This window comes from Sander vitreus, chromosome 20 (assembly GCF_031162955.1).
Source record: "Sander vitreus isolate 19-12246 chromosome 20, sanVit1, whole genome shotgun sequence".
Lineage (NCBI taxonomy): Eukaryota > Metazoa > Chordata > Actinopteri > Perciformes > Percidae > Sander > Sander vitreus.
In genome coordinates, this window is record NC_135874.1 from 25,851,270 (window position 1) to 25,874,870 (window position 23,601).

The 23,601-nt window shown below is 40.9% G+C and overlaps 3 protein-coding genes across 5 annotated transcripts in view; 1 reads left to right on the top strand and 2 right to left on the bottom strand.

The window, feature by feature from the left end:
• Positions 1–4,748: 4,748 nt before the first annotated feature.
• LOC144535763 (major histocompatibility complex class I-related protein 1-like) lies at positions 4,749–12,140 on the bottom strand. The gene is made up of 6 exons (XM_078278402.1): positions 11,966–12,140; positions 9,765–10,001; positions 9,419–9,685; positions 6,829–7,092; positions 5,608–5,748; positions 4,749–5,072 (listed from the first exon to the last, which is right to left on the bottom strand). The coding sequence occupies exons 1-6, from the start codon at positions 12,018–12,020 to the stop codon at positions 4,837–4,839; spliced, it is 1,200 nt and encodes a 399-aa protein (XP_078134528.1). The 5' UTR covers positions 12,021–12,140; the 3' UTR covers positions 4,749–4,836.
• Positions 12,141–13,936: 1,796 nt separating this feature from the next.
• LOC144535086 (major histocompatibility complex class I-related protein 1-like) lies at positions 13,937–15,579 on the bottom strand. The gene is made up of 4 exons (XM_078277360.1): positions 15,498–15,579; positions 15,147–15,410; positions 14,579–14,842; positions 13,937–14,139 (listed from the first exon to the last, which is right to left on the bottom strand). Exons 1-4 carry the CDS (start codon positions 15,511–15,513, stop codon positions 13,952–13,954), a joined length of 732 nt encoding a protein of 243 aa, XP_078133486.1. The 5' UTR covers positions 15,514–15,579; the 3' UTR covers positions 13,937–13,951.
• A 2,372-nt stretch (positions 15,580–17,951) lies between these two features.
• Positions 17,952–23,601, top strand: part of rragd (ras-related GTP binding D) — a 41,510-nt gene continuing 35,860 nt past the window's right edge. For all 3 annotated transcript variants that reach the window (XM_078277567.1, XM_078277568.1, XM_078277569.1), the window contains exon 1: positions 17,952–18,201. In XM_078277567.1, coding sequence (XP_078133693.1) covers positions 18,075–18,201 — 127 coding nt within the window. In that variant the 5' untranslated portion in view covers positions 17,952–18,074. The remainder of the gene's footprint in view (positions 18,202–23,601) is intronic.

A 23,601-nucleotide genomic window follows, 5' to 3' on the forward strand; every position in this document is an offset into this window, starting at 1 on the left:
CCCTTTCCCGGGCCACATTAACCAGCTCCGACTGGGGGATCCCGAGGCGTTCCCAGGCCAGGTTAGAGATATAATCCCTCCACCTAGTCCTGGGTCTCCCCCGAGGCCTCCTCCCAGCTGGACGTGCCTGGAACACCTCCCTAGGGAGGCGCCCAGGGGGCATCCTTACCAGATGCCCGAACCACCTCAACTGGCTCCTTTCGACGCAAAGGAGCAGCGGCTCTACTCCGAGCTCCTCACGGATAACTGAGCTTCTCACCCTATCTCTAAGGGAGACGCCAGCTACCCTCCTGAGGAAACCCATTTCGGCCGCTTGTACCCTGGATCTTGTTCTTTCGGTCATGACCCAGCCTTCATGACCATAGGTGAGGGTAGGAACAAAAACTGACCGGTAGATTGAGAGCTTTGCCTTCTGGCTCAGTCTCTTTTCGTCACAACGGTGCGATAAATTGAATGTAATACCGCACCTGCTGTGCCGATTCTCCGACCAATCTCCCGCTCCATTGTCCCCTCACTGCGAACAAGACCCCAAGGTACTTGAACTCCTTCACTTGGGGTAAGGACTCATTCCCTACCTGGAGAAGGCACTCCATCGGTTTCCTGCTGAGAACCATGGCCTCCGATTTAGAGGTGCTGATCCTCATCCCAGCCGCTTCACACTCGGCTGCGAACCGATCCAGTGAGTGCTGAAGGTCACAGGCCGATGATGCCATCAGGACCACATCATCTGCAAAAAGCAGCGATGAGATCCCCAGCCCACCGAACTGCAACCCCTCTCCACCCCGACTACACCTCGATATCCTGTCCATAAATACTACAAACAGGATTGGTGACAAAGCGCAGCCCTGGCGGAGGCCAACTCTCACCTGAAACGAGTCCGACTTATTGCCGAGAACCCGGACACAGCTCTCGCTTTGGTCGTACAGAGATTGGATGGCCCTGAGAAGGGACCCCCTCACCCCGTACTCCCGCAGCACCTCCCACAGTATCTCCCGGGGCACCCGGTCATACGCCTTCCCCAGATCCACAAAACACATGTAGACTAGTTGGGCATACTCCCAGGCTCCCTCCAGGATCCTTGCGAGAGTAAAGATCTGGTCCGTTGTTCCACGACCAGGACGGAATCCGCATTGTTCCTCTTCAACCTGAGATTCGACTATCGACCGAACCCTCCTTTCCAGCACCTTGAGTAGACTTTACCGGGAGGCTGAGAAGTGTGATACCCCTGTAATTGGCACACACCCTCTGGTCCCCCTTTTTAAAAAGGGGAACCACCACCCCGGTCTGCCACTCCTTAGGCACCGTCCCAGACTTCCACGCAATGTTGAAGAGGCGTGTCAACCAAGACAACCCCTCCACACCCAGAGCTTTAAGCATTTCTGGACGGATCTCATCAATTCCTGGGGCTTTGCCACTGTGGAGTTGTTTAACTACCTCAGCAACCTCCACCAGGGAAATTGATGCCAATCCCCCCTCATCCTCCAGCTCTGCCTCTACCATAGAGGGCGTATTAGTCGGATTTAGGAGTTCCTCAAAGTGCTCCTTTCACCGCCCTATTACCTCCTCAGTTGAGGTCAATAGCGTCCCATCCTTACTGTACACAGCTTGGATGGTTCCCCGCTTCCCCCTCCTGAGGTGGCGAACGGTTTTCCAGAAGTACCTTGGTGCCGACCGAAAGTCCTTCTCCATGTCTTGGGATGCCCATCAACAGAAAAGTGAAGTTGAGGATTTATTAAACCAAAACACAAAAAATAACCAAGGGAGTCCAGAGAATAGCTGACACGGAGAAACACGACCGGAACAAAAACACACACACACACACACATACAATGATCTGACACAGGACAAGGGGAACACAAAGGGCGTTTCCCAATACCAAGAATGCAAAGAACAGACTTGTGTTCTTGGGGAGAACGTTCTTGCTAGTTGTACCTGGAAGAATGAACTCGCAAGTTCACAAGCACAGAAAACCCTGTTAAGAGTTTGAGACGATGCATTCTTCCTGTTATTGCTCAACACCCCCCCTCCCCCCCCAGCACAGAGGCTACCTGCAGGGCTCCAAAATAACAGCTAGAAATAAAAACCACAACAATATAACCACTTTGTATTAAAACAATCTCCGGACAAGAAAACCTCATAATGCTACAACTATTGCAATAATATTGAAAAATAAAACTTATTGAGCTTTAATTTCATTGTTTATGGTTTAGCTCAAACACCCTGTACTTATTCAAATTAGGCTAAATAAAGGCAGTCTTTCTCATACTTATTATCAATCAATTTAGTTAATTTACTTGTCTTTGTCATGATTGTGGGTTTCTGTTTCTGTTTTTTTTCCAGTTTTTTTTTTTACAACACAGTTGTCAGTTTCCCATCCAGCGCCCCTGTCGTTTAAATAGAAAATGCACCTGCGCCCATCTTTGCGCCCATGGGCGTGCTGGTCTTACAGGGAGGTGTGTTCAGGTGCATTCTTGGCGTATTGCTGTCTTGTGATTGCGCCATTGACCAACAAAAACCTGGTCTAAAGTCAATAGCGCAGCATTTCATTGTTATTTTAACAGCACATTAATTAAATGCTCCTAGGCTTATGCACAGCGCGCACACACTACGCTTGTTACACACACACACACACAGGGAAGCTCAGCAGCACACATACATGCAAAAGATTACAAATAAAAATATTACGGTGCTAATCTGCCATCATAATAGCAATACCGTCAAGGTACAAACGCGCCTGGCTGTTAAAGGGAATGGGAGATGACACTCTGATTGGTTTATTGCAAGATACACCCACAACACACCTATGAATTAATGAAGACACTAAGTACAACCCTTTTGAACCATGCGCCTGGCGCACGGACCCTTGTTTCTGCCGTCAAACTAGCAAAAGTGGATTTGGACACGCCCTAAATGCACCTGCGCCAGGCGCTTCACGCCGTGCGCTTAGATCGTTAAAATAGGGCCCCTCATGTTTTTTGTCTTATGTGTTTTACCTTGTGTCTATGTTTCATGCTTAGTTTCCTGTTTTATTTTGTAGTCTCCCTGTTTCTCCCATGTTGTCTTGTTTTTTCTTCCTGTCTTGTGTTTGCCCGCCTTTGAGATTGTCCGTCCTGCCCTGATGACTTTCACCTGTTCCCCAGCCCTTGAGTCACCTGTCCCTTGTTTCACCCTCGTTTACATGTGTGTTTAGTCTGTGTGCTTTCTGTGTCTGTTGTTGGTTTGTCGTCATTCGTTGTCAGTATATGACGTGTTCCTGGGTTTTCCTTTTCCTTCTGTGTTCCTGTTCTTTTCCTGTGTTTTTGGAATATCACCTGCTTACATGTTTGTAAGTCGCTTTGTGTTTAGTCCATTAAATAATTATTTCGAACTGCAGCTCCCTCCTTGCCTTCCTGCACTTGGGTCCAAGCCAGAAGCCTGACCGTCTTTGGTATTCCTTTTAATTATCCTGGACCATAACAGAGTGACTTATTAACTTATGATTGCTGTGTAGCACTTTGATGAATGTCTTTCAGATGAGAAAGATTGTCTGGAATATCTGAAATACTGAAACATAAAAAGGAATTTTACATTTAGAAGGAGAAGTTATTCAGTGTCAATGTAGAAATGCATTCTGTTGAAATGAGAGGGCACATTAGGAGTTTGATTGGTTTTATTGTTCAAAATATGTCAGACATCAAATAATAGAAAATAAAATAAAAATATAATACAACAGTGCAGAAGATGAAAGAAACCCTGCTGTCCCTAAACTGTAGACAGCCCAAACTGTCATTTACAGTATGTTATCGTATTTTTTTTTTTAAACATACATTTGAGGCCTTAAATGTGAAATGCAAAATATCAGCACATGAACATAATAGTTGAAGATGTAAATCTGCAGCAGAGGTCTCAGAAAAGATTCATAGTATTATACAGCATGGTAATCGCTACACATGATGGTAGAAAAATAGAAATAAAAATGGCTGTAAAAAAATATAGAAAACAATACTTGGCTTTGTTTATACGTTATTTGTATACAGTAGCACTCTGTCTGTACTATATATATATATATATATATATATATATATATATATATATATATATATATATATACATGTGTGTGTGTGTGTGTATATATGTATGTGTATATATATATATATATATATATATATATATATATATATATATATATATATATATATCGAACCAAAACATTTGCACAACAATTAGTATGATATCTTACCCACCAAAAGCTTACGGTGTAGTGAAGGCACCAAAAACTAGTTAAGATTTAAAAAAGGTTTGGTTTAAAACACTGGCTCCCTTAAGTAGTACTTCAGGGACAGTAACAACCGTTTCCTGGTTGAAAGTCTTGTGTTTTCCCTAAACTTTTTCCAGGACACGAACACAGCTCCCCCGCTTGAACATCCTGCGTTTTGTGGCCTCAAGTAGCAATTACAGACAGGTTAACAGCCATAATAAGAGTGAAGCTGTGTCCAAAATCATTCCCTATATTTACTTTAGGCCATTTCATTAAAATGTCCGAAAACTCAGTGTGAAGTTTATACTTCCTCAACGCAATTTTCTTTAGTTTTACTTTGATCAATACGAATACTACGACATGTGTTTTCTGAAGTTTTTGAAATGTGTGGATGTATTACTATCTATTGAGCGGGGTAATGAGTGTTTATCATTGTAGAGAATGATGAATGAGGACTAAACACAGTTCTGTGATTAATGGAGTCAGTGCAAAATAACAGCGCCTCTTAGGGACTGACAGTGAAACCTGATGTTTACAGTTGATATTTTAAATGTTTCTCTTTCTACAATTTCAAATTCTCCGCTCAATTCCTCAATTAACTATCGCTGTGCTCCATCAATTTTATTAGCAAAGTAATCCGGGTCATAGTGACTTTGATCCCTTAGCATAATGCTCATCTCCCACTGCTCGTAGGACTTTCTGTTTCCCTCTCTCATTTGTGTGACTGAAAAAATAACATTCTGCAGATCTGGAGAAGCAACACTCTCCATGATCCTGGTAAACTGCTCCGCCAGCTGTGGATCAACTCTTGAAGGAGGACTGGGCTTCATTTTCACTGCAAGGAAAATTGGAATCACAATTAGGACACATTTTGAAGAATTGTGACCAACAGATGTATCGAGCTGTACATTTTACAATTGAAAAATAAACTTGCTCTCTGGTGGACAAAGTATGTAATGGTGACACTGTTTCTAAAACCCAACCTGAGCCCAATAATCACCTCCATGAAAATGATATGGAGAAAAAGGAAAGAGAGAAATAGAAAGTGTTGTGGATGAGTGAGATGCAGAGTGTGTGTGTGTGTGTGTGTGTGTGTGTGTGTGTGTATGTGTGTGTGTGTGTGGGGGGGGCACGGGGTAGCACTGCCCCCCCCTGAAATATGAATATATATATATATATATGTATTATTATTTTTGAGATCTCCACTTTTACACTTAATTTTCTGCATTCTGGTGAATTTTTCTGCAACAATTTGTGCCTTTTCTGCATCAAGCTATGATGCAAATGTCTTTATTTATGTAAAGTAAAATCTTCAGCCCCCCCCCATCCCCCCTGTAAATTACACTTATGCCAGAAATAATAAGCCTTACCACATTGAAGCAGACATATTGTTGCACAGGATACAATAGTGATTGCAAACACAATGCAGATGACTCCAATGATTACTGTCAGCATTTTCCAAAAGACACTCATGTGGTAAAGAAGGTTACTGCCGTCAAGAGTAGTCCCATCTGAAAGGAAAGAAGATCCTGAAAACCCACATGGACCACTCTGTCCAAAACTATGGTTAGAAACGATCAGACATCAAAAATCAGGACCAAAGTACCATGAAGGTACCAATTCCAAACACCAATACTAACTAAAATTTCACATTGACTATTACCTAAGAAAATATACTTAGATATCAACAAAAATACAGCGAGTGAAGGGGAGAGGTGATGGTCCACCAATGTATTCTGTCCAGGTTTGGTCCGCACCAGAGTTCGGATAAGCTTTTAGGGCGTTTTCACACCGACTGTCTTTATTAGTTCGGTTGAATCAAACTAGAGTTCGTTTGTCCCGCTGGTGCAGTTTGTTCGGGCAGGTGAGAAGGCGGCAATCAAACTCTGGTGTGCACCAAAAGCGGACCAAACAAGCGTACCAAGACCTGCTTGGAGAGGTGATCTCGGTAGGCTTTCAATTGAACTCTGGAGTGGTTCGTTTGTGGTGAGAACGTGATCCGTACTCGAACCGCACCAACTATATGTACTCCGCAAGTCTGAGCTAATGTCTCCTGTAGTCAGGTGTCAGGTGTGTTTACCAATCTGCGATGCAGCAGAGCATCACACTGTAGCAGCTTGCAGTGTTTCTATTACAGAAATAGATAGACTGCAGTCAAGCTTGCCGTCCGTCACTCGTATCTCTGTGGTCAAACCAGCTGCCGCTAAAGTTAGAGACAGACGCCGGCAGAGCTGAGCAAAGTCTCGGTGACCAGAGCAGACGTAGTAACGTCTCTTGCGAAACAATGTCTGATCATTTTTAATGAAATGAGCTGGTTTGACCACTACACCAGAACACAGGACCTTCTTCCTGTATTTACTTTCTTGTTCCCGTCCCCAGACATATCTGACCAATAAGAGAGCTGGATGTTCTTGCCTGATTTGTAATGACGCATTTTGGTACGCTTGGATTTTTCCAGGTGTGAAACCAAACCAAACCGACCGGGGACAAATCGCTCCAAGTTTACTAACTCACCAACTGATTCGGACCAAAGCAAACGAACTACAGGTGTGAAAACACCCTTAGTTGCCTAACGTCAAAAAAGACCTCACCCCAAAAGACGGTGATGTTGTGACTTCCTGTTTGTACTGTGCAGCCGTATGTGTCATCTCGGTTCTGGGAGATCTCAGCTGTCAGTCGGAGGATCACAGATTCGTCTTCAGCAGGCATCGGTCCAGTTACGATGATCCAACTGGCCCTGGAAGCCCCATTTCCAATCAGATGCACCGACCTCACTGATTTGTCAGTACTCGTCACATGACACCTCAGCAGTGCCTGGTCTGTGTCAACAATGGGCTTGGCAAATACACGTAGCTCTGCAGAGAAATAAAAAGGAATCAAAGATCTTGATCAGAAGTAAATTTCCAGGATAATTGCCTCACCTTCCACTCTCTGTGTGTTGCCATTCTCAAAATGCTGTTGCTAATGGAAACAACAAATTTCGAGCAAGCTACATGCTTAAAATGGCAAGTTTTGTAGAATAATTTGGATCGTGCAACAAGGCAGGCTTGCTTGGTTCTTGCAAGGAATAATGGTAAAGATTTACAAAGAATATGTTTACAGCATTTCCTCTCTAACTGGGACGTTTTGGGACCAATTGGTGGAATTGTTTTGGATGAAGTACACACAGCAATACACTGGTAAGAGCAGAGGTTTACCCGTGTATCCTGCTAATTGAAATAGCTCACGTTACTGTATTGTGTCAACAGTTAACTTAATTTAATATTGCATGTGGAGTTTTCTTTTGCGGGGTGCAAAACAAGTTCCTTCCCGAGACTATTTTGCAGAGCCACTGTCGATGGGACGGGAGCTTATCCATCCATCCATCTTTGTCCGGGTCGCGGGGGTAGCAGCTCCAGCAGGGGACCCCAAACTTCCCTTTCCCGAGCCACATTAACCAGCTCCGACTGGGGGATCCCGAGGCGTTCCCAGGCCAGGTTGGAGATATAATCCCTCCACCTAGTCCTGGGTCTTCCCCGGGGCCTCCTCCCAGCTGGACGTGCCTGGAACACCTCCCTAGGGAGGCGCCCAGGGGGCATCCTTACCAGATGCCCGAACCACCTCAACTGGCTCCTTTCAACGCGAAGGAGCAGCGGCTCTACTCCGAGCTCCTCACGGATAACTGAGCTTCTCACCCTATCTCTAAGGGAGACGCCAGCTACCCTCCTGAGGAAACCCATTTCGGCCGCTTGTACCCTGGATCTTGTTCTTTCGGTCATGACCCAGCCTTCATGACCATAGGTGAGGGTAGGAACAAAAACTGACCGGTAGATTGAGAGCTTTGCCTTCTGGCTCAGCTCTCTTTTCGTCACAACGGTGCGATAAATTGAGCGTAATACCATACCCTCCATCTGGGCCTGGCTCCAGACGGGGGCCCCGGGCTTCCTCCGGGCAGGGTCACTCCATCTCTACCTCGTTCACTCATAGGGTTTTTGAACCATTCTTTGTCTGGCCCCTCACCTGAGACCACTTTGCCTTGGGAGACCCTACCAGGAGCACAAAGCTCCAGACAACACAGCCCTCAGGTTCATAGGGACACACAAACCTCTCCACCACGATAAGGTGATGGTCCCGGAGAGGGACGGGAGCTTAGCGCCACCCAAAACAATTGTAATCAGTTTAATGAAATGCCAACAACCCACAGCGTTTTTCTCCTATCCCAAAATGTATCTGTGGTGTAGCCAGACTTTACTCCACCATGCTGTGAAGATAGGACTGGCAATGCGAGACTAGGGTAAAGGGGTCCCACCATCAAATGGATGAGCTGCTACTATGTAAGCGTGAAAGTTCAATCTTGATCTTGAAACAGTAGTTTAACAAAACATTCTTGACTCAAGGTCCACTTTTTTCAGTTGCTTTATTTCAGAGCATGTGGCTTTAAAAATATTCAGCCGTCTGCTAGTTAGCCGGTGGCCAGCCAGCGGGGTCTACGGTTCTACGGAGAAGCTATCTAGCTGTCTTCTGAGCTGCCATTTCTTCTCCCAGCTAAGAAGTCTCCCTACGGTGGGGAGTGAGGCGGACTCGCGGAGGGACCGACCAGTCTGCTTAAAGCAACTAACCAGCGGATGACAGCATTTCTCGTAACGACGTTTTTATGCATAAATATGCATTTTGAAAATTCAATACTTTTGGTAAGAAATTAACTACAACACATGTAGCTCTGCATATTCCACATTTAATACTAATGACTCCAAACAATAAAACTACCAAAATACTCTTTCTCCCTAAAACCAATATTAAGCAGCAGGGCTGTAGTCAAGTCCACCTTTGTCGAGTCCAAGAAATTAGAAAAAAAAATGTTTTGTTGAAATATTATTGTTAGGAGGATAACCCCTTGAGATGAAGCATCTCGTTTTCGAGGGGGTCCTCAAACACAAAATAAAAACAAGTCAGAGACAATAAAAAAATGTCTCGAGTCCGGACTCAAGTACTACAGCCACTAACCCTGTTAAGCAGTATGAACATGGGAGGATTTGGAGTAAGAGTGGAGTGTATTTGAGTTTCCTATTTCCCCAGGCAGTGTGTGTGTGTGTGTGTGTGTGTGTGTGTGTGTGTGTGTGTGTGTGTGTGTGTGTGTGTGTGTGTGTGTGTGTGTGTGTGTGTGTGTGTGTGTGTGTGTGTGTACGCTGTTTCAGCTCTCACCAGTTTCCTGCTGTATTGGTGGTCTTAACTGAATTTTCTGGATCATCTGTGGACATTCCTCTTTAATGAAATGTCTATAGGCATTATTCATTGCTATCTCTTTGTTCCAGCCTTGTTCCACTGGTATTGCAGAGGGAGACTGGGACATCCATCTCTGAGATTCAGGGTCAAAGCTTATGAAGTCCATCCCATCTACTGCCCAGGCTTCAAAAGCAAACACCGTCATATTGGCTGACAGGATGCAGCCTCGCCGCCGCTGTACAACATCTGTACAGGAAGACAGCAAGATTAACTTCTGGTTTTGGGTCAGGCAGCCCTTATCAACATGTCACAAAAACAAACTTACACACTGTGCTGTTCATAAATCTTGGAATCTCGTAGAGAGACGCTATCATATTATGACTCGCTTCGTCACAGTTTTCAGGTAACTTTTGGGACTCCAGGGTAGGTTTGAGTTGTTCTCTTTTAGTCACGGTGTCACAGTAAGCGATGGGAACTCCATCAAATACAGTTAGTTGTTCAACGCCAGGTCGATCTCCAGGCTGCACACGTCCTGTAGACAAGAACTTCAGAGAGTGGGAACCTGAGAAAGAAAAGACATTTAAAGGGTCAAACTCCCTGGGTCAGATTAAAGTATTATGCAAATTATAGTATTTCATACGCACAGATATTAACTGCCACTCACTTAACTGCCCACTGCCACAACTGCCACTGGACTGAATTTTTATGATTGCTCATACTGTACTTAGGTTTGTGGTCAAGACCACATATAAACAACTACATTTACAGCAGATGGCAGCAGTGTAAAGTGTGGATATAGAGGGTGGTTGTCATTGGCAATGGTGAGGGCAAGGCTTGTGATGGCTCCATTGTTCCATTCGTTATGAGTCGGAGATGAATCCAAGACCAAACAGTTGAGTTCAAGCCAACACTTACTGTCCACTGGATGGTAGTGTGAGACCATTCATTGGCTGTATATAAACATGGACGTCTCGACTTCCTCCCACTATACAAAAGTAAAAGTATCCCAGATACAGTCGCTGCCATTTTGTAATTTTGGAGCCACAGTCTGCTCAGTAGAGATCATGGGCAATTTTAGACCCTTTTTAAGGGGGCTCAAGCTCATTAAGGTCTGATCCTAGAATGGCCCCTGGTAAAGATGGATCCAACGTATCTGCTGTATGAAATAACCTGAAACATATTTTGGACAATTCTGTTCTGAAATTTCTTGTTACTAATATATCAGCTCAGCTGATTTATTGGTGTCTCTGTAGTGAATTTACCTAAGTTTGATACCAGAAATCAAGGGCGTAAATTTGGGTTGAGACGGTGGAGCCTCGGTATCCAAGTCCCGCCCATACACCCATCTGACCAATCGCGAGTCTATCACAGCTGTCAATCATGACATTTCACCCTGTTATTATAGCATCAAATAATTTATAAAAACTGATCAGGAAAGATTCATCAAGTGACTTTACAGGTTTGAGGAGCCATGTCGCCTATCACAACGATGTTAAAGATGCGTATCAAAATGCAATGAAGAATAGTTCTACAGCACACGTAAGCTGTTGTCTTCGTATCCAGGGGTCATGATACCATCATGACAGCAGTTATGATACTTTTCCCGTCTAAAGTCTTTTTTTTCCTGCGTATGTTAATACTCTGTTGGAACTGTGCCATTAGGTTTCTGGTTTGCATGTCAATGTTTAGAAATCAGGCCAAAGACTAACCAAGTTACTACGAAGCATATAGACACTGATGCATTTTCAAAACTACTCAACTAATTAGAACAATGTCATCTTTAAATGCATTTAATGCATACATTTACCCATCCACTTCAATCAAGTGCTACAATTTATGCCAAATTACATGAAATTAAACAGGAATCAAGTAGTGCAGTAAAGTTGTTTCCTTTTGATTATCATTATTACTATTATTATTTTAATTATAGGCTTTATTTATCCAGGGAGGGCCATTGACAGCAAGCTCTCTTTTCCAATAACGCCCTGATTCCAGCACAAATAAAAAGGAATAAAACCAATCTCAAAAATGTCAGTACAAATAAATGGCATGATCATAAAATAATCTGATCATAAACAATACCCACATTACAATATGTAAAAAAACATTAATGAAAGAATATTCGCAAAATGACAGTACATAGAAACAATCAAATCAAATGAGAATCACTGATTTAGGCGAATAAAAGGCTACAGCAGGCTTATCACGTCAACAGAAGTCTGACGCAGTTTTGACTGAGGTAAAAGTCCTGCTTTTTAATTTGAAGGTCCTACTCTGAGATCGACAAATCGGAAAAAAACAAATGAATCTCTCATCTACTGCTACAGGTACATGACTTGACTACGTATATGGTTTTTATTTTAACTTAAAAATGGAAGAAATTGTTGAGTTTGTTCCTGTCAACAAGTCACAACACCAACCCCGGCTTGGTGTTCTGCAGTCTCTGCTCTGCTGCAACAGTTGCTACCACTGCTGCTACCAAATTGCTACCAAATTCAGCAGTAGGACAGATGAAATGTTACTTACCACACATAATAGTTGACATCAGTAAACATGGAATCAAAAGTTGGATCCACTTCATCTTGGAGCATTATCATCAAGAGTATAAGCAGCAAACCTTTAGAGTGGCTGTGATTAAAAGGTTAACGCTTCTACACTGACAAACTGGATGAACAAGACTTCACATGACAACTAGCTCAGGCTCACATTGTATTTATCAGTAGCAACTAGCACCCTGTTATGTCCTATCACAGCACTGAACAGGATAATACAGGATAATAATTATTTTGCCCTGCAGGTTCAGAACATCTTTAAAAAGAACTGAAGGCCTTAAAATTTTCTCTGTGAATTGTATTTATGAAAAGAATTATACAAAAAAATCTGAATGAAAAAAAATCCTAAACAGTTGGATGAGTTTATGAAATAAAACAGGATGGGATACAATCTGCGTGTGATGTGTAAGAAAATGTTTTAGCAGACAAAACGTTTAAACAGCTTAAACAGCTGTGTCTCAACCATTGTGTTGTAGTATGAAACAGTTGTAAACCTTCTACACTGACAAACTGGATGAACAAGACTTCATGTTGCCCAGCTCACATTGTGCAACCTAACTAACAAGCTGGCATGGGGGAAATCCAAAAATTGTGTGTCTAACAACTACCCCCCTGGATAGGATAATACGGTCCATGTACAGTTACGTTGCCCTGCAGGTCCTACAGTCAGGCTCACACAGTGTGACAAACACTTTGGTTCAGAACATCTTTAAAAAGCACCTGTCAGTGGGCCTTGAACTTTGCTGTGGACATTATCAGTCTCCAGCAGACGGAAGATGTTTCTCTATGAATTGTATAATTGTATAACTACACTGAAAAACACGACATAACTGTAGATGTTGGCGTTTGTGAAATAAAAAAAAAGGATGGGATCTGTGATTCTAACACAATGTTTTAGTGAAATATTTTAAGGGAGAGCAGTTGATTCCTTAAAGAAAAGAATTTGATGATTGATATAGTTCATTAGTTAGTTAGTTAGTTAGTTAGTTAGTTAGTTAGTGTCATGCCAAACACAGGCCCATCCCATATGGCATATAAATGGCAGTGATCTGAGGAAATGTTTAAATCTGACCCAAAATAAATTTAATTATTTTAATATCTCATCCAAAACCACTTTGAAGTGTATTTCCTGATGAGTGGTCTGGTGCCAAAATCCTATCTTGTTTTTCATATTATTGCCACATTAGCCTTTTCTTTCTTATATATATCTTATAGAGCCATCTGGTGGTCACACTTTGTGCATACTCATTTGTTACCTGTGAGCTCACTGGCTCCTTGCTTGGTGTTTGCAATCATCTTGTCTCTACTAAAAGGGTAAACTGTACTGAGGGCTCCTGAAGATGGAAGGAGCTACGCATGGGTTGTTACTCAGCTCTACTTTAACTTGTTTGTCTTTCAGAAGATAAAGATGGTCTGGATTATTTGAAATAATGAAACATAAAAAGCACTTTACACTTAGGAGATTAATGTATTGTCATTGTTTAAATTAATTCAAGCAACCTCCATTCAAATTTTGACGAAATGAATGAGGGAACACTAAGCATTTGATTTGTTTTATTGTACAAAATATGTCAGACATCACTTTAAAAAAAAAAAAAGAAGAAGAAAAAAAAATTGAGTAGTATTATTGAGACAGGAGTATCCAAATCCCAACTTGAACAATTAGGTTCTGGTTAGGGTGAGGGTAAGGGTTAAGGTTAGGCATTTAGTTGTGATGGTTAAGGTTAGGGTAAGGGGCTAGGGAATGCATTATGTCAATGACGGGTCCCCACAAAGATAGTGCCACAAAACTGTATGTGTGTGTGTGTGTGTGTGTGTGTGTGTGTGTGTGTGTGTGTGTGTGTGTGTGTGTGTGTGTAAACGAACAGAAGAAGAGGGGTGAAACTGAGACTGATGCAGAGTCTCTGGTTTAGAAATGACCTTAAACATATTTTTGGCCTTTCTGTTCTTGCATTTCTTGTTACTTATACATCAGCTCAGTGGATTGATAAAGGAAAAAATAAGTCTTACCACATTTAAGCAGACATATTGTTGCACAGGATATAATAGTGATTATAAACACAATGCAGATGACTTTGATTACTGTCAGCATTTTCCAAAGGACACTCGAGTGGTAAAGAAGGGTTCTGCCGTCAAGAGTAGTCCCATCTGAAAGAAAAGAAATTCCTGAAAACCCATTCTGACCACCCTGTTTAAAACTAATGATCAGACGTAAAAAATCAGGGCCAGAGTCTTGATTCAGAAGTTTGTGTTCAGGACTTTTGGTGCTCACTGAATATACTGTAAATGAATGGACTCCTGTAAACTTTCATCACAAATCAAGAAAAGGTTAGTGAGAGATCAAGATCACAGTAAAAAAAAAAAACAGACCTTACTTTACATTTCACTAAAGGCCGCACTAATTCCTAATTGCTAAACATTAATTGTTATCCTTCAAACACCAATACTAACTAAAACTTCAACCTTCTCTACTAGCTGAGATATTTTATTTAAAATGTTTAAATAATATCAACAACATATTACAACCATGTTTTAGCGTCCTAACTCCACAAGTTGGGGTGGAACATTATTATTATAAAGGTCTCACCCCAAAAGACAGTGGTGTTGTGACTTCCTGTTTGTACTGTGCAGCCGTATGTGTCATCTCGGTTCTGGGAGATCTCAGCTGTCAGTCGGAGGATCACAGATCCGTCTTCAGCAGGCATCGGTCCAGTTATGATGATCCAACTGGCCCTGGAAGCCCCATTTCCAATCAGATGCACCGAGCTCACTGATTTGTCAGTACTCATCACATGACACCTCAGCAGTGCCTGGTCTGTGTCAACAATGGGCTTGGCAAATACACGTAGCTCTGCAGAGAAATATCAAGATTGTGGTCAGGGTAAAGGGGTTACACCATCCAATGAATGAAAAGCTTTTAGCCTACACAAGAGTTAAAGTTCATTCTTTACAAAACAAATCTTGACTCAAGGTCCTCTTTTTTTCTGCAGGTTTTGCCCACCTGAATCATGCTAATCAGTTGGTCTTCATGCACAATGCTAGATACTGCCACTTTACTAAGCTACTTCGCTGATACATATACTAAACATGGAACTAACGAGCCAATATAATAATGTGTGTCTCTGAATAACAATGTGTGATGTTCCAGCTCTTACCTGTTTCCTGCTGTATTGGTCTCAATTTAATTCCCTGGATCATCTGTGGACATTCCACTCTGATGAAGTGTCTATAGGCATAATTCATTAATGTATTCTTGTTCCAGCCTTGTTCCACTGGTATTGCAGAGGGAGACTGGGACGTCCATCTCTGAGATTCAGGGTCAAAGCTTATGAAGTCCATCCCATCTACTGCCCAGGCTTCAAAAGCAAACACCGTCCCATTGGCTGACAGGATGCAGCCTCGCCGCCGCTGTACAACATCTGTACAGGAAGACAGCAAGATTAACTTCTGGTTTTGGGTCAGGCAGCCCTTATCAACATGTCACAAAAAACATTATGAAAACTTACACGCTGTGCTGTTCATAAATCTTGAAATCTCGTGGAGAGAGTCTATGATATTAAGACTCGCTTCATCACAGTTTTCAGGTAACTTTTGGGACTCCAGGGTAGGTTTGAGTTGTTCTCTTGTCACAGTAAGAGATGGGAACTCCATCAAATACAGTTAGTTGTTCAACTAAAGGTCGTTCTCCAGGCTGCACACGTCCTGTAGACAAGAACTTCAGAGAGTGGGAACCTGAGAAAGAAAAGACATTTAAAGGGTCAAAACTCACACTCTGGGTTCATGGGCTCAGCTTTATGTCATATGCAAATTATAATACCCTTGAACACACAGTTATGGACTGCCACTGGCACGATATAAGTCTTTGCGCACTAATTCAACCACCGAGAGTTGTACAGGCAGCTGCAAGCGAGAAACAAATCACAAGAGAGGCAAGGAATGGCACCTGACTAGAACTAAGCAGCAAGCGCACAGATAAGCCTTTTTTGTTCAAGAGCTAAGATTATCTTAAAGCAATGAAACTGGACTGATGTTTTATGATTGATCCTACTGTGCGCTCAGGTTTGTAGTTAAGATCATATATTAGGAATCAAAGACAAATCCAAGCCCAAACACAGTTGAGTTCAGACAGGAGACTAAGTCAAAATCCAGCTATAACTACTAACTACTAACTATAACTATCTATTTAAGGGCCGAGCAGCGAAGATGCGTGGACCCTATTGTTTTTGCCAGTATTATTCTCCTTCTTCCTAAGAAATCATCATGAAAACTCCCCAAACTTTGCACACAAGTCATGTGCCAAAACGGTCCGATTTGTATGCTAATTGTCCTGATGGTGGCACTACAGCAGCCATCTAAAATCCTAAACTTTTCAAATTCATAACAAATCAACCGTACATGCTACAACGTTGCAACTTACATCCAACCGTAGCCCTAATAGAGCAGAAACTATTCTCTGCTTTTACCCGGTAGCAATTTCCCGCAGCAATCCGGCTGTTGAAAAATAATAACTTATGTAAACCTAGATACATAGCATATCAAGGCCATAGACCATGCCACCCGAGGATTCAAGCAATGAAACTGCAATGTGTCTAACTGCATGTCAATCACTGCTCATGCACACACATTCATTCTCCCTTGTGGGGGGAGGGGCTTAGGAGACTGTTTTGGGCTTTAGCGGAAAGGGGGGGAGGGACTGAGAAGTTGTTGATGTTCCAATTTTTTGGCTAAGTCCTGGATCTTCGCAATCCTAACTACAGCACCTTTAAGTAGACATAGGAAAAAAATATATACATAAAGTATAAGAAATAGAAGAAAAAAATAGAATAATAGTAATAAAACAAACGTTTACACAATAAACACCCCTATATAAACAGACAGTATATAAACACATATACAGAGATGAGTAAGGTGCGGATGAATAGAAATGACATATTGCACAGCTGAAGGTAACAGAGAGTAATACATAAATAAATATGCATAGTGCAGATTATTGTCCAGTGATGGCTCATACTGCAGAAACAGCTAGCAGTGCTACATTATGATGTTGCATTAAAGAGTCTGACTGCTGCTGGAATGAAGGACCTGCGGTGGTGCTCCTTCTTGCACTGAGGGTGCAGCAGTCTGCAATCATCTTGTCTCTACTAAAGGTGAAACTGTACTGAGGGCTCGGACCTGAAGAAGGCTGTTTGTGTCGCTCTACGCATGGGTTGCTACTCAGCCCTATTTTAACATGTACTAGTAATTTCAACATCAAATAGCCATCTAAATCAAGGCTTTTAAACTATTTAAACCCAATTTATGTTGATTTGACACACTGTTCTTCAAGCTGACATTTGATAAATGGAAAAATGCAGTCTATGTGATCCATTATCAATCAAGTTAGTATACATTATGGAATTGCCTTTTGGTATGCCTTTTCATTATCAAGTTTATTTTGTAGGCCAACAGATGTCTTGGTTCCAGTTGGCTATATTGTAGCATATAGCCTATGCATTATATTTGTGTGCAATTTGATTTGTATCAACAGCTACATAAAAGTGTTTTATTAACCAAACACACATTTATGTAACTGTGGACATGTATGTCATATGTAATGAAATGCATTCAAAAATACATTGGATGTGCAGTATATTAACAAGATATGCGTACAAATATAAATATATCCAAGACCCATGCAATGATCATGTCATGCAACTGCTGAATTATGGGTACTTGCACCTTTTTGGTCCAATTCAGGCACTGGTTCACAATGTCATTGATGTCATATTAATATAGCAAACTATTTACGCTTGGCTGGTTTCTCTTGTAAGTATTTCATATATGTCTACATCTATTAAAGACCAATTGTCTCATTCTAACTTTTTTTCTCAGAATTCTGACTTTAAACTCTCATCCATGAGCCTAACAGAAATAGCCTGGACCCCCGAAGGAGCGGCCTCAGTGTGTCAGACTCAGTCAGTCTGGAGGGGGTGAAAGTTCACCAGAATGGCTCTCACGTATCAGGTGACAATGTGGGAAAGTTGGACACCACACGCGGCTTGAAACCAAACCCAAAACAAGGCGAAGGGAGAAGAAGTATAAGCATGTCCAGTGAGATAGTTTCGGCAGCGCTGAGCGGGGAGGAGGAGGAGGACACAGCCCTGGGATATTACGACGACGAAGACGACCTGGAGGCGTTTTCAGACGCAGAGCTTGGCTGTGAGGACGGAGGTAGGCGGATATTTCTGTTGCTTAGGAAGGTCACATACAAACAGAGAGCGAGGGGACACGGCACACTTTCACTTCGGCTCTGTACTCGCTGCTGGAGTGTCATGTTACTGGTCCTAACTTTAGCTAGCCCGTCCTACGGTTAGCGTTAGCTAACTGAAGCTAGTTTACATGGTTTCCCAACGCTGTAGAATATAGCATTTACCTCTGCGTCAGAAACTTAACCAGTGTTTTCCCTAGGTTTGTGGAAGGTGGCGGTGCACGTATTTGGCCGGGGGGTTTAGGGGGTCCTCCCTCAAACAAAATGCTACGTTTTTCAATAAAAAATGTAATTTCACATTACTTTGGACCATTATTTTATAACCATATATGTGTCTAAAAGTTGGATAACCTAGAGCAGATAATAAATAAATAAATAAATAAGGCTCAAAAAGCTTAAAGACAAAACTGGCTAAAGAAGTCCACTTGGGACCAGCTAACGTTAACGTTACAATTATTAGATCTGACGAAAGTTAGTTATGGGTTAAGTTAGTTTAGTTTTGCTCACATTAATTTTACATTCATTCAGTGGACGTCATTTTTTTGATGACATAACTTGCATAACATTAGCTAGTGTACTAGCTAACAGTTCTACCTTTAACCAGGTTTGAGTTTACATGGAACTGGATGGATTCACAGTTGTAAACAAACATTCTAAATGGCCCAAAGTTGATTATCTGTTGCAATGTTTGTGAATGACATCAACTGACAGGAAGTTAACAAGGGGCTGTTGCCTAGCAATGGAATTCCATTGAAAATGTGTGTTTGTTTGTTAAATGTTAAACCAACGCTAGATATGTAATTTTAGATGTGTGACAGTAACCGCTGACACAACTATTTAACAGATTTTTTTTCACAGTATAATAGTTTGCATTGTCGACACTAAACACTAAAGTACATAAAAAAACATCTACTTCCTAACATCTACTTCTTATAACTTATTCCCTGTTATATATTGTTCTTAAAGTATATTATTTCTTTTCTTGTTTGTCAAGCAATTCTATTAAGTTTACATTCTTGTCTTTTCATAGTTAATATTTAAGAATAAGCTATTGCAGTGTTCAATCCCTGCACTGTTCAATTTTGCACTACGACCACTGCACACACTCTATGGATGGATGTGGATGGATGGATGGATGGATGGATGGATGGATGACAAAAAATGGGAAATAACGGTGTTGCAGCAGCAAAATAGCAGACACAAAGCACACATACAGAGTAAACATTAAATAATAGGAGACAATATACATGAAATAATAATCGAATACTACACGAGCAATATTTAAAATATATACAATTTGGAAATAAAATGGTCAGTCCATACCAGACTCCAGTCTCTTTAAATTTCTGTGAGTGATCTTTATGTGAGATATGTGTGTTTGTTGTGTTATGGTTGTCTAAGATTCTGTCTTTCTGTCTAAAAGAAGAAGCAGTTGGCCACATTGAACACATGTTCTAGGCTATATGGTAGGGATATGCTTCAAGAGCCATTGTACTATTTAAATGTAAACCCCAAGCTGCTTTATTTACCCCACATTAGGAGCTCATGCTGCGGTACTAGATTTGACTTGAGACTCACTAGACTAGGTTTGTTAACAGCCTGCATTACTCTGTGTATAATAATAACACAGCTGTGTGTGGAGGGAGATGGTCTTGTGAATGGACTTCTTGATCCTTGGTCTTGATCTCATGTAATGTTATCTGACATTTGGCCTGCTTAGTTGCTGTCTACAAAACTGGAGATCATGTGTTAAAAACCGATCAATACTCAAGTAGTAACAAGTAGGAACATTGTTAGCATAATTATATGTATCATTTTCCACGTTGTGTTTGATTGACCAAATGTACATATTTTTATTTTTCGGTTTATTTCGTACTTCTTACTATTTTTGGATATATAGAGTTGCAATATATATTATAGTAGAATGTACAGATGTTTACATATTATTCTACATTTTAAATTATTCTGTTTTATTTCTTATTTCTATTTGTTCTCATAATTTATCTATTTATATTTCTACTTTAGAATGGAGCAAATGTAACAAAACCCATATTCCCCCTGGCCCCGGGGATCAATAAAGTGTTTCTGAAATTCTGATATTCACCAAACATTTAATGTTTTATCTCATCAAAGTAAAAGTCATGAGAAATGTATGCTTCTATCCCTTTAGTGTGTGTTGATGTGTGTTTAGAATATATTATCTCAGGGTTATAAATAGGCACACTTATTTGAAGGTCTGGTGGCAGAATCATTTCTAATAATTTTACTCTGGATGAGACCAACCTGTGGCGGTTTATGCTGCATGGAAAAGCTGAATAATAAGCCTAGTAACTAGCCTAGTGCTGTATCTTTTGGAGCAGAGTGGGCAGTTTTCCAGGAGGTCGCTGGGTCTGTGTACAGACGCTGGTGTTTGCAACAGCGCGAGGATATGTATTACTACACAGCAGGGGACATTGTCACAGCACAGAGAGCAAGCCTTTCGCCTGTGAATGTCTTCTTAACCCTTGTGTTGTCTTCCATTCAACCATGCGCTTGCCGGTTGAAAACTGAAAATCAACACTTTTTCTGACGTTTTAGTCTTTTTTAACACTTTTGACGCTTTTTTAAAAGTGTTTTTGCCGCTTTTTTGACGTTTAACGCTTCTTTTCACTACCATGTAACACCACTAACACCAACTTATCACCACTAGTTTTACACTTATTTTTGGCATTCATGGTCAATAAACCTCATTTATAGAAAATTATACCTACTTCTTGAGTTACAAAAGCAGAAATTATGAATTATTTAAACTAATATTAAAGGAAGGATAATCACAGAAGGGTATATGTCAACATTCAGTCGGGATACTGTTTAGAAACATTTCCATTTTTTTTTTTCAAATGCTAAAAAATGAAATAAAACACCCTACAATTCAATGAAAGTAGAGATCTGATATTTTGTTGTACTTGCGAAGCGCGTTATATAGAATCATCCATGTTATTTTTGGGTAATCAAAAGGTAGTTAAAAAGAAACCCATATTTCTGATATAGATATTTTGAAAACGGGTCAAGAAATGTGTGCTTAACTGAATGCACCAGCCACTGTTTATTTCTGACTGGTCTTCAGTGAAGTGGTTTAATTCATTTATTTCATATCTTTTTACTTAGTTTCGTTGAGTTTTCAGTTCATTTGCTCACATGTTCCAAAATTCTAAATGAGCGTAGGATGTAAAGTTCAGGTCAGTTGTATTGTTGTAGTTGTATCTGCTGTAGTCTTGTTGGATGTACAGTATGTGACTGGTTGGATAGTTGAGCAGCATCATATCCACTAGGTGGCAGCGTTCGCTAACGGATGTCTATACACAGCACCATAAGTATATTGCGTTGTTCATATTGCATTGTTCAGGGACAATGTGACACATTTTTGTGGACCATTTGTTTTCAATTTGTAAGTTTACGAATTAACAATTAACTCAATTGTCAAAACTGGTCCTCCTAACCCTTGTGTTGTCTTCCCTTTGACCACGAAAAACGTTTTTTCCCTATCTCCTTTTGCTCTTTACAAAGTTTTTTTTATGAGGTTTTTGTGTTTGTTTGTTTTTTACGTTTTTGATCACTATTTTCAATATCGACATTTCTGGCGCTATTTTCGACAACTTTTCTCCTACATTTTGTCACTTTTTCAATGTTTTTGACGCTTTCCTCCGGTGTTTTTGAAGTTGTTTTTTCATTGATTTTGTCTCTTTTTCACAAATTTTTGACCATACCAAAAAAACCTTGAAAATGGGTCAAATTTGACCCGAAGACAACATGAGGGCTAATTTAGTTAATTTATGTGAAGCTAATATCCTTAATAATTGTCCTAGCTAATTGATGAATCCCCTAATAATGAATGATGAATCCCCCTAATACAAGCGGTACTAGTTTATTCATTCATTGGTTTTTAGATTTTACGGTGGTCAGTTTTAAGTGTTTTCATTGGTATTGTCCCATCATATTTTGTCTGTGGTGTCTGAAACTGTGTGTCATGGATGCCCCTTAACAGCGCAACAAATTGAGTAACCTGAACCTGTGGTTTAATATATAACAAAACATTTTATGAACTCCTCATGGGTTTTGTGTGCAAAAATCTTAATCTGTCAGAAATTGAACTTTGACATGCGAGAGTACAATGCAGTACTTCCCAAGGTTTCCTTTATAATACTTAGTTTAGTAGTTACATACTTGGTAGTTTATTTGTAAGAGCATATAGTTCACGAGATTATAGGGTGTCTGCAAATATTGTAGTGGAGCAGATACCCTTGTTAATGGAAGGTATTTCACATTTTGTGATGCATGCATTTGTCAGCGTGTCATTTATATATATCAATTATTATTATGGTGCCAAAATTGCATTTTTGTTCTTGCATTAAGATGCAGTTTGCTGCTTCAGCCACGGCCCCGTTATACGGGGTGTCCCTTGAAATCCTTGAAAGTGGGTGAATTTAAGGGGCCCATCAAGGCCTTGAATGTTTTTGAAAATAGACATTTAGACAAACTTTTAAAATAAATAGATTTTGTGCAAGAAGAGAAATTGGAAGTTCTTTTGATATTTATTTTACTTAACGTGGGTAAAGAGGCTTTCCGCTGTTGCATCATTGTTTTCACACGCCATCCTCCTAGCTCTCATTATACAAATTCTCAGTGTTTGAATTCACAGTAATTCACTTTGCTAAAGGATTTAAAGGCAGGGTTGGTATTTATTTCAAATATTCACTTTTTATATATATTGTTTGAAATTGTCTTCACAACCCGACAGCAATAAATACCTTATGGGTTCTAAAAAACAAACAAAAAATATCCTTCATCTGTTGCTGCTGTGATCCTGTAAAAACTTAGACTGGTTAAACCCAGCCTGATCAGCCGGCGGTTTGATTTCTCCCCTGCAGCTCAGGCTGGAAACCTGTACGTTTATATATCCTGCTTCCGTTACAAATCTGCGGGGACCAATCACAAACTGGCTTATCCACCTGCCGCGCTATTGGCGGGTTTAAACACGATGACGATAGAGAAGCGACGGCAAGCAGCTTTTTGTTTACATTCAACATGGCGGCCACCGAAGAGCAGCAGCCCGTTGATGCCGCTGTTTTAAAAGATTTCAAAAGGCAAGTTTTCTCTGAAAACAGAACAGAAACTTGCCCTGGAGCAATTCCCACAAAAGAAGGATGTGTTTGTCTTACTACCGACCGGCTTAGCAAAGTGCGTGACCCGGATGGTTGGTCTGATTGGTTGAAGGACTATCCAATTGCGTACAGAGTCATTTGAACTATGCCCGTTGAGCACGCCTCTTGTGCAGTAGAAAATACACAGCAGACTAAAGTTCAATCTTAAAAGATTGAGCTTGG